Consider the following 17,326-nt stretch of genomic DNA (forward strand, 5'->3'; position numbering starts at 1 on the left):
TCATTTGCTTGCAGTAATAAAATAAAATTCAGCCTAGAGAAGGCAGGATTGCACTTTAGTACCACTCCTATACCTCCACTTTGATGTAGTCCCCAGGCTCACTGTGAATCAAGGGCTTATTGACCCTTGCTAATTCAAGATGTAAGGCCTCTGCCACGTGGATCTTTCTTCCTATTACATAAAAGTGACATCATTTTAGCAGGGGAGGGGAGCTTTGTTTTGTTTTCTGTTGCCTCTCTTAGCCCAAGGATAGAAGAAATAAGTTGAAGCAAGCATCTTTATCTAATCAGTTGGCAAAGTGCCAAAGAGCTCCTAGGTGAAAAACAAGTTGCTTTTACCCCCAGAGAGTCCTATTTGCTTGTAAATGATTCATTATGTAATAATAACCAACTATTCTAAGATGAGAAAGGATAGAAAACGTTGCTTCTGTGTTTTCAGCCCCAGAGTAGCATTTGGCTGTTTATCATTCAGCACAGGCAAAGGGGGATTGAATAAGAGGTTAAAGAAAATCTGTGCTTTTAAGCCCCTCTTTACCTCTGACTCAGAAAGTGTTGCAATGCATAGTATTTTGCAGTTTGTATGTAGAAAGCTTATGCCTTTTGTTTTCATAGGCTTCATATCCTACAGAAGACATTCCCTTTCATTTTAATGGTGCAAGAATGACCCATTACTGACTGTATGATTAACATGCAAATGTATGTTTGGAAAACTCCTCTGGAACAAAGAGTAATGAATCATTTTCTCATATGCCAACATACAGGGTGGGTGGATGTGTGCGTGCTGAGCTATCAGTTCTGTGGCTTGAGAATTCTGTGGCCAGTATGTATTGCTTGGGGTTTAGGGGCTGATGCCATTTCCTGCTGAGCTTCAGACCTATTTTATTTTCAGTAAATTTTTTTCTATCTGCTCCTACAGTGTAGTCAAGGGACTGAAGCACAACTAACTTCACCTGGATCAGGGCCACCCTCTCTGTCATTCTTGCAGAAACTAATAACTCGCACACAGATAAGCTTGCTTCCAGTGTGCTTCCACAATCTTCCAAAATGTACATGAAAAGCTAATACTAATGAGGCCTGGCATTTACCAATTCTTTTTGGAGGGTGAGGGCAAGGGGGATGGAAGCAAATTATAGAGTTGGAAAGAAAAAAAGGGCGTCAGGTCCAACCCACCAGCACAAAGCAAAACCATCTGCCCTATAAACCACAGTTTATAGCTCAGTTCTCTGAGAAATCACCTGTTGCTTCAGAGATCATTGTTTCTTGTTCTGGCTCCTTCCTGCTCTGTGCCACTTCGTCTGTTTCCCACCTGCCATGTACTAGAGTAGCAGGGTGAATCATAGAATAATAGGGTTGGAAGGGGCCTATAAGACCATCAAGTCCAACCCCCTGCTCAATGCAGTAATCGAAGTGCAGTTACCACCTGGCAAGAATTAGGCAGAAGGAAGTTGGGCAGGGCAGTTTGCTGCATCACACCCACCACTAAATGGCTGCTCTGCAGCTCACAACCAACCATCCACCCCCCTCCTCCAGAATAATTCATTTGATTCCACCTTTCTCCATCACCTGCCAGCCAGGGGGAGAGGGATATCTGAACAATTATGTCTTTAAGAGCACAGCTACATAGAAGAGCATCCCAACTGGAAGTGTAGAAAGCTGGTATTCTGGAAAAGGTTAGCAGCTTCCTGCTGCTACCCCCCAGCCCACTACCAGAATATTCCCCAGACTGACTTTGGGAAACTAGATGTGCAGACTGCACAGTTCCAAAGGGTCACAAACCTGAGCCCATACCTTATGTGGACCAGCGGGAGCTGAAGACCCTGCACCTATGACAGGAGCGGGGAACCTCTTTCAGCCCACAGGCCAAATTCCATTCTGGAGAAGCTATCAGGGGCCACATTCCAGGGTGGGTGGGGCCAAAGGAAAAGGGAGGGAAGGCAAAAGGGGTGCAGCCAAAAATACACACACATACCCTGCATATTTTAGCTTGAAGCTCTTACTGCCACTAAGCCTTTTATGCATTTTTCCCAATTGTAAAAGAATGAAAGTCTACAAACCACCAAATGACTGGTGGTTGGGGGAAAGAGGGTGGAGCCAAGGTAAGGGGCATGGCCTTTGGAGAATCCAGGAGGGCCAGATTTGGCCCCAGGGCTGGAGGTTCCCCATTCCTGGACGATGGAGTTAGGTATACTGCAGTGCAATCGATATCCAATCCTTGCCTCAAAATTGGATTTGGGTGGATGTTTTTCTGTATGCAAGTTTGTGTGCACATGTGTGGCATGGTGGTGGTGGGCAGTTACGTGGCATTCCCTCCCATGAAGACAGTTGCATGTCCAAAGCGCAGCTTTTGTAGTATTTCCAGCAAGATGCTTGAAAAGCACCGAGTTTGGCATGATAAGCATGTACCTGAAAACTGTCTTAAATGGCATGCACATTTGTATGTGTGCTGCATAAGTGGCAGGCATTAACAAAGATATGTTGCGCATGTGTGTGTGTGAGATCCTTTTGTGGACTGGGCAGTTTATACACATAGCCTTTTGCTTTGGACAGGGAAAGCACAATTTAGCCTATGGTTTATAGCAGATGGTTTCACTTTAAATCTATATGCATGATATACGAGGACCGCACTGCCTTTTTAAAAAGGCAGACGGTCACATGTGTTTGTTGGGAAAGAAAATGCTAGCTTATTGTGTGAAGCATCTTTTCCCATGGAAAGCACCTGACTATGAATGAAGGCTACAGGACAGACAGCAAGGTTGCTTTTGCAAAAGGAAGCTGGTGAGTGCCTCAGTTCCCTAGTCTTATTTTGCAGCTAACCTATGTTACACATGTTGGGATGTGTAGCATATTGCAGTGTGTGCATAACCCCTCCTTTACTAAGCCGCACTGGCTGGGGTACCTGCTGCTCTCCAAACGTCACACGGATTGTATTATAAAGTGCACACAATAGATCGCCGAGGCATTCATTTCTATATTGGAGCGTAGCAGCAGCTTGAGAGCGAGACAGAGAAAGGCACTGCCAGAAAAGAGCCAAAGATGTTTTATTCGGGGCTCCTCACAGAGCCAACGAGGAAAGACGTGGACATGAGGGAAGCCGCATCTCTCCGACAGCAGAGGAGAATGAAGCAGGCGGTTCAGTTTAACCACAAGGACTCTGCTGACCTGCTACCATTAGATGGACTGAAAAAACTCGGAACTTCAAAAGATACTGTAAGATATATACAAATTATAATCAAAGAAACATAGATTCAAAAGATGAATCTCAAATGTTGTCTGTGTGTCCTAGTGTTATTTTTCCTGTGTTCAGAATAATGAGCTTGATTGCCTTTGGAAGCCATAGAAAATTAACATAGCAAGTAAACTGGGGGGGGAGGGGAGGAACAAAGACTGAGGATATAATTTGGGCAGCCTTTAAGCCATCATTCGGTGTTAGATATGTTTATCGAGAGCTGAACATGGTTTATATTTATGCTTACAAGTGCAACAAAGCATTCCTTCTTGGTTGTGTTTTGTTTTGTTTTTAAAGATGGCCTTGTTTAGCCATTTTGATGTATTTCCAGTAATGCAATGCTTGCACTTAGGCAGAAGTCCAGTTCGTTTCAACAGAACTTATTTCCAAGTAAATGTGTTCAGGATTGCAGATTTGCGGCCTTAATATTACAATCCCTGTATGTTTTCTGCAGAGGAGCAAATAGCAGTTTCATGGTGTCAGGAGAAGGGGGTTAAAACCTGTTCCTTAGTGCTGTGCCCTTGATTCTATTTGGGGAGCAGGGACATAGCCTTTAGAGGAAAAATAGAAACACTGAGAGATTGTCACAGATTTCCTTTGGCTTGTCTACTTTGACTCTCAGTCTAAAATTGTTTCCCATATAGTGGAAAGCTAGCTTTCTTCCAGAACATACATTTGCAAAGCTTCCCCAGCTTCTTTAAATAGAAGCATACGTTAAAGGTATCGCTTGAATGGAAGAAGAAAATCTAGTCAAGCAGAAACTTCTCTCTATGTTGATTTCTAGTTTCCTCTGGAGTTCGGATCTCGCTCTATATGTTGCATGCTGTATTTGACCTCACAACATTTGTCAAGAGAGAAGCTGAATATAGTGATCAGTGCACCTTTTAGAACTTTTACTTTGTATAGTCTTTATGCTGTTAAAATGTAGGTTTGGATTTGTAATGGCTAAATGACTTCCGATTTATGCACAAGAAATGTCTTTTAAAACAATATCAGACCTTAGCTTCAGAACAAGTGCTGGCAAAAACTAAGACTCTCGTTTTAATTAAAATTCTGGGTTCATAAGTATGGTTTTATATATTGACTTACTCCATTTACTATTGGTGTTTGTTAAGTGCTTGCTAACTCACATATTATCTTTATTTCTGTTTCACTGGTATTGGATTTAGATCTGGACCTTATGGCTTTAGTTTATGTGATGGGAGAGTCTGTTCTAAGCAGACTTTTTATCTAGATCAGGGGCGTTGAACCTTTTTCAACCCAGGGGCCAAATTCCAATTTGGGAAGGATCTCAAGGATTTCACTCCAGCAGTGGGTGGGGCTAAGGTCACAGGGCAGAGCCAAGGACAAAGAAAGACAAGTGGGCAGGGCCAAATGGAATTCTTACCAAGTCAGTCATTTTCCCACCAAGCCAAGCATACAAAGCACAGCTCAATGCTAAGCAAATCTACACAGGAGTAAGCCCTAGGACAACAGCTCTTATGCCTGCGAAATCCACATCCCGATTCTATGCAGCAGTTCTCATGCATGCAAAGCACAGTTCGATTCTTTGCAAAGTATTTAAAGGTTAATTGCCTTTAAATATCCTTTTATATCCAATCACTGATGGAAGATAATAACAAAAGAAGCCAGAAGGGAGAACCCCCAGGGGCCACATCCACCCCATGGACTGGAGGTTCCCCATCCTTGGTCTAGATCAACAAATTCTAGAGGAAACTGAACCACAGTGAAGTGATGCAATGAGATTACAGGTATAGGGCCATCGTATCCACTGGGCACTGAAATAGTTGAGCCAGATGGCATCCTGGCACAGATCTCCAGCTCCTCAGCACTGCCATCCTTGGGATTGACTCTGGAGCACTAACCCTCGATCTATACATTTTGTTGGATTGATGTCATGTTGCCTCTCGAGGACATCTCTTTGGAGGATGACCTGAAGCCCCCCAAGCCAAATATCATGGAGGAGCTGCCTGTGTCTAGGGTCCTTGAGAAAAATCAAGGTGATTCTGGGCCCTTGGAAGAGGCGGCCATTGACCCCACCTTTCATGACCCAGTTAGCTGCCTCCAAGACTCGGAGGCAGATGCTAAACAGCTGTTTCAAGATTCAGGCTTGGCCAACTGCCAGAGGCAGAAGTGCCTGCCTGAGGAATAAGAACTCTTCATGAGTAAAGATATACTAGTGAGCAAGGCTCTGTTTGGGAATAGACCATTCCTCAGGTTGTCCTAATGCCCTCAGCTGTGCTCTGGGAGGGGCTCTGAAGGCTCTAACTTAAAAGACTTCTCTTCTAGGCTCAGAGTGCTGGACCAATGTCTGTGCACCAGCTGTGAGACTCCTGCCTTTTCCCTGATAACTCCGTTCTGCTCTGCAGTTTCCTCAGTTTGGACCTTGGAGTGCCTTCTGACCTTGCCTTTGGTACTGACCCTGACTAATTCCCTGGACCTCTCTCCCTGCATCACCACTAGTAGGACAGTTGGAGGGAAATACGTTGGGGTTGCCACACAACAGCAGACCACTGTGCTCTTCAGACAACTCTGGGTTGACACAAAGTGGGATCAGCACAGGGGAAAGAGAGAGCATCCATTCCAGGGCCTGGTTCTTATGTACGCTGATCCAGCCAGGACTGACTTAAGGCAGAACCACAGCTGGGCTCAGGGATGGAATTGTTAACTCAAGAAGTAGGTGGGCTCCCACAGATGATATGAGCTCACCACTATCAATTCACCATAATCCAGACTAGTACAATATGCCTCAAGCACAAAAAAGAGAAAAAAAGAACTAGAAGTATGCACAGAGCCAATAAGTCAAGCACATGATCTCATTCACAGACTACACATCAAGTCACAAGACATATAACATGCATGTATGTAGCATTTTATCAAGAAATTATGACAGTGGTGGGGATCCTCATGCACGGGGGCCAAAGCCAGCCCTCTGGGTCCCAACCCCATCCTCTGAGGTTCCTTAGATAGCCATGCCCCCTACCCCTGGCCCCGCTCCCTCTCCCTGTTACCCAGCCACCAATCGTTTGGTGGTTTTCTGTCTTTAGTGCAGTTGTTTCCCCATACCAGAGGGTTGGAATGTCTTTCCTAGGGTAACTAAACTGGGAGGAAGAGCCTTCAGCTAAAATATACTAGTGTTTTTTATGTTTTTGGCCCCACCTCTTTTGCCTTTGACCCTGCCGCCTTTGCCTCCAGCCCCATCCACCACGGGAACGCCTCCCCCGAGAGCTTATCTGCAATGGAATTTGGCCCTTGGGCTGAAAGAGGTTCCCCACCTCTGAATTAAGAAAACATTTCTATTGTTTTCTGTTAACCTAACACAAGCAAAAGGTTAAATACTGAGACCCCAAGATGATAAAAGCTAGGTAGGCTGCCCCCACGCCTATGAATTTTATGCCTGATTGAGTCTCATGGTGCACTTCATAGTGCCCTACTCATCAAATCATCCTGTTATAATGAAGAAGCACTCAAAAGGGAGCTCCAATAGGCTTTGAAATATATAACTATCAGAGTAGCGTGGATAAAACATTTAATGTCATAATAGTAGCAAATATATATATATATATATATATATATTAACGTGCGGGTTGCAGAATACTCCCTGTGATTATTAGCGTGAGGACTTCTTTAGCGACATCTAGAAATTAAGGGTCAGCTTTCTGAGAAAAATAAATTAGACAACTGAGTCTTTTTGTTTAATGAACACTAAATTAAATGACCTCTCAGGGCCATTTAGTTTGACAGTGCCTCTCTCTGTCCTCCTCAGCCACACACACACACACACACACACACACACACACACTGGACCTACCTTGTATTGAGTAATTTACTGGCAAGCTGCAAATGAATAGATCAGGCTTTGATGACATAGTGAATCACAACAATAAATTTTGCATGGGTTGTGATGTCACACCAAAGCTTCAAGTTACACTCAGATGGCCACAGAGGCCTGTATCAAATATTGCTTTGCAACAGAAAGAGCTGGAAGCACAAGTGTCTGTTTACTATTTATTTATCAGATATGGATTCATCTGTACAAAAATATCTTAGTAAGCGTAAAAGGAAGGCAACTGTTAGTGACATTTGTCCACCACCACTGCTACCGCTGACACAAACTGATATCCCGCCCGGGTCAGAAAATGACAGGATTGGACGGGTGAGAGACAGCATGTTCCAGAACCACCTCATTCTAAAGCCAGAGCTAGGAAGGACACGCAGACGGTGTACCAAGATTCCAGGGGCAGATTTTGTCTATGGATTAACCTTACGTGGGACTGATGGAGGAGTTCCTGAAGCCATAGGGCACTGGCAGGTAATGCCACACAGAATCATAAAAAACAAGGAGATGCCAAAGGACTTCATTACCATGGATTATAATGGAATAAAGGCTGGTCTTTTCACCGCAAGGGAACACTACCTGTATCGCCAACACCATGATGTCCGCTGCAAAGAAGCTGAGGGGAATAGGTTCCCAAAGGATCCACCTCGGCTTCCCGACGCAATGACCTATGGGAAGCCCCATCGTCCCTCCACACCCATCATAGATATCCTTCAACATAAGTTCGGGGATCTATGGGTACAGGAGCAGCAAAACTCCAATATATATCTTAAAGAAAAGAAACACCAACGGAAAAGGCGAGGGAAAATATATGATACACGTACTGTCCTGCTGAGGAAACACCAAATCCCAGTGAAGCTGGACTCGCTGTGGCAAATGCCACAGTTTAAGAAAACTGCCCCCCATCTTGTCACTTTCCCAACTCAAGAAGATCGAGCAAATGCTTTTAAAGCCCAGCGAATTGAGGCTCCGGTTCGACGGGGTCAACTTGCTCAGGGCATTTATACACATGTGTAGGATTCGGCTTTATAAAGAAACATGCAACCTCATATTCTGTCTCAAAAGGAGGAGCATTTGCCATGATAAAAAGAAAACTTCTGACTGTGCTTGTCATGGAGACAACATTAAAATTAAGTTCCTTGCCAGACGTTTTTATTTGTGCTGCTGTAACAGGATGCACTCTCTGCTAGGCCTGGGCCAGCAGGAAGGATGGATCTCCTGGCTGCCGCATAAGTGCAGCACTGCGACCGGTGGCACTGGCATGCCCTTACAATGACATGCAACAGTACAATACAACAGGCCAGCGCTGCTATAGCAGCAGCAGCTGACATCAGTAAATCAGTAAATCCAGAGCCGGTTTGGAGAACATGCAGAGGCAGAGAAAGGGAGCGGGTGGAAATTCCATTCTCCAAGCAGTGTTCTGCTGGTGGAATGAAGGATCTGGATCCAACCCAGTGGCTAGTGTTAACATAGTGTTAAGAATGAAATACAGGGTTTTAAAAAATCATCTGGAAAGGCCCGCAGTGTGCAAAACTCCCATGTTTTCTAAAGGGGGTGGGGGGCCAACAGGGATGTCAGCATATGCTTTAGCTAAGAAGATGGAATGAGAGAGGAGGGCAGATGGCAGCACCTTTCTGTTTTTGCCAGGGAAAAAGACCCCTTATTTGGGAACCACCCCTCACTTTGTTGTGCCTTGTCTGTGTTTTCTCCCCAAATCATTTTATCTGCTTCATTTACTGTAAAATCTCCTCAATTCCTGTGGCCTGTAGAACATCCAGAATATATGAACTAATTTGTTATCATTTCCTTCTTTTTAATCATCACAAATTGCATTGCTGTTTTAGATTGGGCAATAAGGGGTGCATGTGTGAGCAGTATATGCATATAATCTGCAGATTCAGCTAAAGGAGCTTCTAAGGTATATAAAGCATAGTCTATATTGGGACCTATTGACTGTTTAAAGATTAGCCGATTTTGGTGAGCTATCATGATGCATAACCTAAAATATGTATTTTGGCTGCTTGTATTGTACTTCTGCAGCTGAGCCAGCACTTAGATTTCTTTTGTATTCTATTTGATTTGCATGGCTCCAAACCTTCCTCCATATAGCTGTGCCCTATTTTCTGTCATCTATTTCTTAGTCACACTAAATTGTGACGGAATTCAGGAACAAGCTATATAACTAGCAAAATGCCTATTATGGTGTGTGTGGATGGAGTACACTACAATATTTTGTGGTAGAGCCCATTTGTTCTCTTCTATAAGAAAAAGTAAAGGTGAATAATTGGGGACACCACTGAGATGATGGGCCAAGACTGCCATTGATAATCAAATCTGCTCCTATCTCTTAGTCCCTTGAGCTATGTTCCTTGGTCACATTGGAGTGTGACAGAAACCTGCTCAGGTCTTTACCTGAATGCATGAGGGCTTAAAAGGCGTAGAGAGTCAGGGTCGTGCATGCGCCCACTCCCTATGTCTCCCGGCATGCTGGCTTATCAGGGTCTCTGGTTGTGCAGAGACCTCTATTCACATTCAAGCAAATGCAAGTAGAACTACCTTTCAAACCTTGCCGATTCAACACAGCAAGGCCTGAACTGAGGTGGATGGGGCCACAACACCAGGAGACTGGGGGAGGGGGGAGGCAGCATGTATGGTTCCGAATCGCTACCACCTTCAAACTCTCATGCATTCAGGTGAGCACCTGAACAGGGCTCATATATTGGGATAATGCGATAGAAACTGGCTGTGATGTAGATAGTATCTTTTATCTAAGATTGTGTGTTTGCTTAGCTAGCACCATCAATGTACATAGTGGCTCAAACTATGGATGTGGAGAGGCAGATTGCAATCACTCTATCATGAATATCACGAACAGTTAAAAACAGTTAACACAATTAACTAACAAATATGGTCATGAATAAACAATAACAAAACATAAATGACCCAAACCCCAGTTTATTATGTGGCATGGGTGTCAAGTAGCTTTTTCTGTCACTGCCCATGGCATCCCTTGTTGGTGTTCCTCCAGTTTAGCTTCTGTTTTTTAAGAGCACTTCCCTGTTTTGTTTTGTTTTGTTTTTAGAGTAAGAAAATGGGTATTCTGAAAGTGAAAGAAAAGGTATTTTTCTACTTATATAACTGTGATATTCCGCTATACCAGAGTGTTACCTAGAGGCTATGTAGTGGAAAAGCAGGAAAGGAAAAGTGCTTTATGTAGAGCTTGAATCTCAATTCTGCGATGAAACCAAAAGTAGATACAGCGGATTAACAGCCTTGTGTAGAAAAGTGCTTAGGGTGCTTCCAGACTGGGCTTTTATGACACCATTGTGCTGTCAGGGCCCAGAAGCCAATGACTTCAAGTCATAACCCTCCTGTGTTTGCCTACTACTTCTTCCATCTTTTCTCTTACCACAGGTAATCCGTTAAAAAAGCGTAGGTGCACAGTGCTGTCACATTGGTAGTGCTCCTCTACCTGGCTTGTTTCTGGTCTTCCCTCTCTTCATTCTTTGTCTTTCCCCTCCACTTCTCTCCTCAGTTGCTTCTCCTGATCTTCATGCCTCAGCTGCTCCAATTGTCACAAGCAGAGTTCTTCCCTGGGCTTTCCCCTCACATTCTGTGCCCCTCCCTTCACTAGTCCAGCATTTTCTGCCCTCACAGGAGTAGGCATTACAGGAAGACAAAAGGGGGCAGGGTTGAAAGGGTCAAAATGCCCCCACGTACCAGCATACTGTAGCTTAAAGCTTGTACTCCCAGCAGCTAGGCCTTAAGAGAGGCATTTCTACCTTTTAGAAGGGGGCGGGGTGCAGAAAAGCCAGGAAACCACCAAATGATCAGTGGTTGGGAGAAAGGGGGTGGGCTCAGGGGGAGGGGTGCAGCCCTCTGGGGAACCCTGGAGTCCAGATAGGGAGTGCAGGTAGATCAGAGGTCTCCCACCCTTGTTATAGATGCTACGGGAGCATTACAGAGCATGGACAACCTATGGTGCCTTTTGGGAATCATCTAGAAGCCATTGTGTGTGCCAGCCCCTCTCATGTATTTAGCAGAAGTGCTTGTTTTCAGAAGGGATATGCTTTGTTCCTATGGTGTGACTGGAAGCTGAGAGAGAAATATTATTTACAACTTTGCCCTCTATCTCTGCAGTATCTAATGCTTATTTGCTGGGTGCTGAGTTTGTTGATGCCAGCAGAAACAGACAAGAAGTCATCATAAATCTTGCCTTAAGGAGTGTGCACTCAGGTTCTGTCAAGAGTAGCTGCACAACACTAACAGTTGTCAAAAAGCAGGGTACTGGAAAAAACAAAGATGTCTATGCTGGGAACCAGTGGAGGCTGGTGGCTCCAATATCAGTGGGGTAGTGAGTCCTTTCCAGGTTTCAGTCAGAACACTAAAGGTGGTATCCAGGGTGCTGAGCCCATTTTGGGGATAGGATTCAGCACCTGGAATAGCTCTTTCTGATGGAAACCCAGAGTGGATTCACTGCCCCACTGACATCTGAGGCACCAGCCTCCACTACTGGGAACACTTTGTGGAATAGCCAGGGTCAGTGGGCAAGGAGGTTAGTTAGATGCAGACACAAAATAAATATTGCTGGATAGTGCAGGTAGCTTGAAGGAGGAGCCAACAGCTGTACAGGGAAATCTGGGAGTGGCACAAGAGGAAGAGGGAATCAAAGCTGGAATACGCGTGAGGCACAGCTACACTACAAACTTACTGTCCATTTTATAGCAGCTTAACGGTCATGGCTCTCCCCAAAGAATGCAAGGAATTAACGTCTGATAAAAGTGTTCGGAGTTCTATCGCTAGGCCACCTCACAGAAATGCAGCACCCAGGATTTCCTATGAAACTGGTTAAGACTGTGGAGCACTTGTGCCCTGCGAGTCCCTCTTCTTCCTTAGGTTCAGAAGAACAAGACATTATTCAGCCCTGAGGCTTGAATTGGCTTTTTATGGGAATGTAAACCCTGCATTGATGCTTGGACATACATTTGATTCCTCTTTCAAATTCTCTCTCCCCTCCTCCCCATTAACAGAACTCATAAGTGATGTGAGAGAGACTCAAATGTGTGTTTCAGTGTCATCTGCAATGCTAAGTCTGAAGGATAGTTTTCAATTATACCTCTCTGTTGTGGTTTGCTTGCCCCTTTCATGTGATTTACTACTTTTCAAAGTAGTGGTTCAAGTCATAGCGCAGGGATACAAAAATGCACACCCAGGGGCCAGATGTGGCCCTCCAGGGGTCCCAGTTGATCCCTCTGGGATTCCACAGAAGGCCACGCCCTTTCCCCTGGCCCTTTCCCCCAACCACCAATCATTTGGTGGTTTCCCTGCTTTTGTGCATTTTTTTGCCCATCCTAAAAGACTGCAATGTTTTACCTCAGGTAGTAAGAACTTTAAGCTAAAATACGATGGTATTTTTGGCTTTAGCCCTGCCCCATTTGCCTTTGGCCCCACCCACCACTGGAATGCAGCCCACAAGAGCTTCTCTGAAAAGGATTCAGCCTGTAGGTTGAAAGAGGTTCTGCACCCCTGTCCTAGGGGGATTCCACACTAGGCCTTTAGTGTGGAATTGCCGTGCTTCGTTCATTCACTCACCTTTTTCAGGCCATCCACGTGACAGCATCATCCAATCATTGTGATCCTGTATTTTTCCTCTGGTTCATCAGTCTTTTCTCAGACTGCAGGGCTGCTTCCAGATGGGTGGCCCCTACTGCTACCCAATCATTGCTCTTCTGTTGTAAGCTACAATGGGTGGATTTTGTTCCATTAAATTCATTGGTAGAAGGATGATTCACGTGCATTGCCTCCAGCCTTGGTGGCTGATTGCAGCTTCACTGCGTGATATATAGAGCTTAGTTTCCATTCAGACCTCAGGGTGTTTCCGCATGGTGAAGCAAAGCCTGCCCAGTATTGTTTGCATGATGTTCCCACAAGTTCCCTGCAGCACTATATCAGGAGGAAATGCCTATGGAGGAAACAGTTTTGCTCTCTGTGTGTGTTGTGTGCGCGCTTCTAGATGGAGAGGTCCTAACTTTAGCAACCAGAAGGCATTGTGCAGCTATTTCATCTATTCTTCCCTAATGGATTTTTTGGCAGAAAGAAAAAAGACCAACAAAGTGGTAGGAAAACACAGGAGGGTTACAAGTGGAAGACATCATCATCATCCAGACCCTCTAAGAATAATGTGAATGAGGCAGGGCAATGGAGTAATAAAAGCCTCATCTGAGTGGGACAGTTTGTATGATCAAACAAGCCACCATGGCTTAAACAAGCCACAATTTAAAGACGCCATGGTGGCTTGTTTAAATCAGCGGCATATTATAAGAACAGGCCATGGGTTATTTAAGAACATAAGAAAAGCCATGCTGAATCAGACCAAGGGTCCATCTAGTCCAGCATTCTGTTCACACAGTGGCCAGCCAGCTCTCCATGGGAAACCCACAAGCAGGAAATGAGTGCAACGGCACCCTCCCGCCCGTGTTCCCCAGTGACTGGTGCATATAGACTGGTGCACATAGACTGGTGCCTCTGATACTGGAGGTAGCATGTAGCCATCAGGACTTGTAGCCATTGATAGCTTTATCCTCCATGAATTTGCCTAATCCCCTTTTATAGCCATCAAAATTGCTGGCCATCACTACATCATGTGGTAGCAAATTCCATTGTTTAACTATGCACTGTGTGAAGAAGTACTTCCTTTTATCTGCCCTGAATTTCCCACCAATCAGCTTCCTGGGATGTCCCCACATTCTAGTATTATGAGAGGAGGAGGAAAACTTCTCCCTATCCACTTTCTTCACACAATTCATAGTTTTCTACACCTCTGTCATGTCTCCCCTTGCTCACCATTTTCCTAAACTAAACACTCCCGGACATTGTAACCTTTCCTCATAGGGGAGTTGCTCCAGCCCACTTTGGTTGCCCTTTTCCAAACCTTTTCCAACTCTAAAATATTCTTCTTTAGATGTGTGATCAGAACTGTACACAATATTCCAACTGTGGTGACACCATAGATTTGTGTAAGGGCAGTATGATATTGGCAGTTTTATTCTCAATTCCCTTCCTAATTATGCCTAACATGGAGTTTGCCTTTTTTACACCCGCTGCACACTGGGTTGACATTTTCATCAAGCTGTCCATCACAGACCCAGATCTCCTTGGTTGGTCACTGTTAGCTCAAATCCCATCAAGTTATACTTGAAGTTGGGTTTTTTTGCCCCAAGATCCATCACTTTACACTTGCTTACATTGAACCTAATTTGCCATTTGGATTCCCATTCTCCCAGTTTGGAGAGATCCTTTGGGAGCCATACTGATTCTCTTTCAACAGGGTTTGTCCTGATATATGCTTACTAATTTAATCTTTAATAATGCTTAATCCAATTTACCTGGAACAGACATTAAGCTGACCAGCCTGTAATTTCCCAGATCCCCCCTGGATCCCTTTTTAAAAATTGGTGTTACATTGGCCATCTTCCAGTCCTCTGTTACAGAGGCTGATCTTAGGGACATATTGCATATTTTGGTTAGAAGATCAGCAATTTTATATTTGAGCTGTTTCAGAAGACTAGGATAGATACCATCTTGGCCTCATGATTTATTTGCTTTCAATGTGTCAATAAGGTTGAGCACTTCATCTTTTGTCACCACTATTTGCCTCAGTTCCTCAGACTCCCTTCCTGAAACCATTAGTTCAGGCACAGGTATCTGCCCTATATCTTCTGCAGTGAAGACTGATGAGAAGAAATCATTCAGGTTCTCTGCAATCTCCTTGTCCTCCTTTAACTCCATTGTCATCCAATGGTCCAACTGCCTCCATAGCTGGTTTCCTGCTTCTCATATATTAAATAATTCTTTATTGTTGGCCTTGATATTGTTAGTGATATGCTCTTCAGAAAGCTTTATACATCTCTTATTGTCTGCCTGCATCTCCTTTGTGCAAGCTTGTGCTGTCCTTCCTGTAGAGTTTATATCCAGAGATGACCGTATCCCACTGGTTCTCTCCATTCCACCAGGTTTCAGTAATGCCCACTATATCCAGGTTCTCCTTTAAAACCAAGCACCCCAACTCTCCCATTTTGGCTTTGAGGCTTCTGGCATTTGCACAGGAACACCTATACATGTTGTCCTTCCCCAGATGTCTCCAGGATGTGCATCTTTTACTTTGGCATTTAGGCCTCTTTGATTAGCTATCATGTTCCACCATATGCTCATGGTCTGTTTTCTTCCCTTCCTCGTTTGGGCAATCAAAAATATTTTCATATTCATCCCGCAGGGATGATTTGACCCGAACCGGATGCTTCCCAACTCCTGTTGGATTTCCCCCAGGGGTTAGTTTAAAAGCAGCTCTGCCACCTTTGTTATGTTTAGTGCCAGCAGTGTGGTTCCATTTTTGTTCAAGTTGAGCCCATCCCTCCTGTACAGGCCCAGCTTGGCCCAAAATGTCCCCCAGTGCCTAACAAATCTGAACCCCTCCTCCCTGCATCACCATCTCATCTACACATTGCAACTCCTCAGCTTTGCCTGCACATGGAACAGGTAGCATTTCAGAGAAAGCCACCTTTGTGGACCTGGATTACATCCTCCTACCTAGCAGCCTAAATGTGGCTTCCAGGACCTCACAGCTACATTTCCCCACATCGTTAGTACCAAGATAGACCATGACAACTGACTCCACCCCAGCGCTATCTACTAGGCCATCTAGATGGTGCATGATACCGGCAACCTTCACACTAGGCAGACAATTTACCATGTGGTCCACACACTCCTCACAAACCCAGCTGTCTGTGTGTCTAATGATTGGATCCCCCACTACCTCAAGCCCCTCTTTCCCCAGAGACACATTTTTGGTGCGAGAGGATATTTGTTCATCTCCCAAGGAATGGATCCCTTCTAAGGGATCATTTCCCTCTTCCTCAGAATGATGCCGTCCTTCCCTGAGACCCCCATTCTCTGTGACTGCAGAAATGCTGCAACCCAGGGAGTGGGACATTGCTATTTGGTCCCTGAAGGTTTCATCCGCCAACCTCCCTGCCCCTCTTAGCTTCTCCAGGTCAGCAACCTTGGCTTCAGGGGGACAAACTTGTTCCCTGAGAGCCAGGAGCTCATTACAGGGCGCACACACACACAGCTTCTGTCCAGCAGGCAGGTAGTAGTACATGTGGCACTCAGTTCAATACACTAGATAGCTCCCACACCCCTGCTGGCTTCCTACCTTCATAACTGATTATTATCATCATCATCATCATCAGTTTTGTTTACCTGGAAAACTAAGTCGTTACTAGGAGAAGGTGGGAAGTTTAATTATAGTTATTTATTTATTAACAAGGATAGGATCACTCTGCAGATATATATGGGGTGAGTTGAAGTAGGGTAATTGCTGCTGCTTTGCTATTGTTGTGAGGTTGGGGGTTGGACAGGAGATGGTTAATGGGCAAACCTGCTGGATAAGTCTGGCTTGACACATTCTTTTGTTAGATAAAATACAGGCAATATATTAGGGACCAAGAACGCTAGGCCATGGTCAGAGGAGATGGCCATCTGGATTCCCCCACCCCCTCGCCATTAGCAGGTAGAGGGAGCAAGGTATCTATCTATCTGTGAAAAAAACCAAGAGGCTGCAGTTTAAGTCAGACAGAGATGAACACAGAGAGCTGAAGTTTTGAGGTGCTAGCTGTATATGTAGGTACATGTTTGGCCTGATTCAGCATGGCTCTTACGTTCTTAACCTTGGAGATCTGGTGTGGGAGCGGTGAATTTTGGCCTATCCGTTAGAGCATTTAAACTGTGCCTCCACCTGTGTTCAACCTATATATGTGTAAAAAAAGGTAAAGGTGTCCCCAACCAGTCGTGTCCGACTCTAGGGTGTGGTGCTCATCTCCATTTCTAAGCCAAAGAGCCAGCGCTGTCCGAAGACGCTTCCGTGGTCATGTGGCCGGCATGACTGAACACCAAGGTGCACGGAACGCTGTTACCTTTCCCCCCGAAGTGGTACCTATTTATCTACTTACAACTTCTTGCTTTTGAACTGCTAGGTTGGCAGAAGCTGGGACTGAAGATGGGAGCTCACTCTGTCACGCAGTACTCAGGTCTCGAACTGCTGTCCTGCCAACCTTCCGGTCTGCAGTTCAGCGTCTTAACCACTAAGCCACCGCGGCCCTAGTATATATGTGTAAAGAAACACAAATATTACACCTGAAGGCTGCAGGCTAGGTTAGGGCATGCAGTGTGGGTTGTGCGGCTCTGTCCTCCTACACCTTGCCATCA

At 44.9% G+C, this 17,326-nt stretch overlaps 1 protein-coding gene and 1 pseudogene across 1 annotated transcript in view; both read left to right on the plus strand.

The window, feature by feature from the left end:
• The first annotated feature begins 3,032 nt into the window (after positions 1-3,032).
• NRIP3 (nuclear receptor interacting protein 3) overlaps positions 3,033-17,326 on the plus strand; it is a 47,474-nt gene continuing 33,180 nt past the window's right edge. The window contains exon 1 of the mRNA XM_084828360.1: positions 3,033-3,206. Coding sequence (XP_084684486.1) covers positions 3,033-3,206 — 174 coding nt within the window. The remainder of the gene's footprint in view (positions 3,207-17,326) is intronic.
• Positions 7,247-8,080, plus strand: LOC146357719 (cilia- and flagella-associated protein 77 pseudogene; annotated as a pseudogene).

Source organism: Heloderma suspectum, chromosome 1 (genome assembly GCF_057233095.1).
Source record: "Heloderma suspectum isolate Gila_16-S chromosome 1, 16-S_ref, whole genome shotgun sequence".
NCBI lineage: Eukaryota > Metazoa > Chordata > Lepidosauria > Squamata > Helodermatidae > Heloderma > Heloderma suspectum.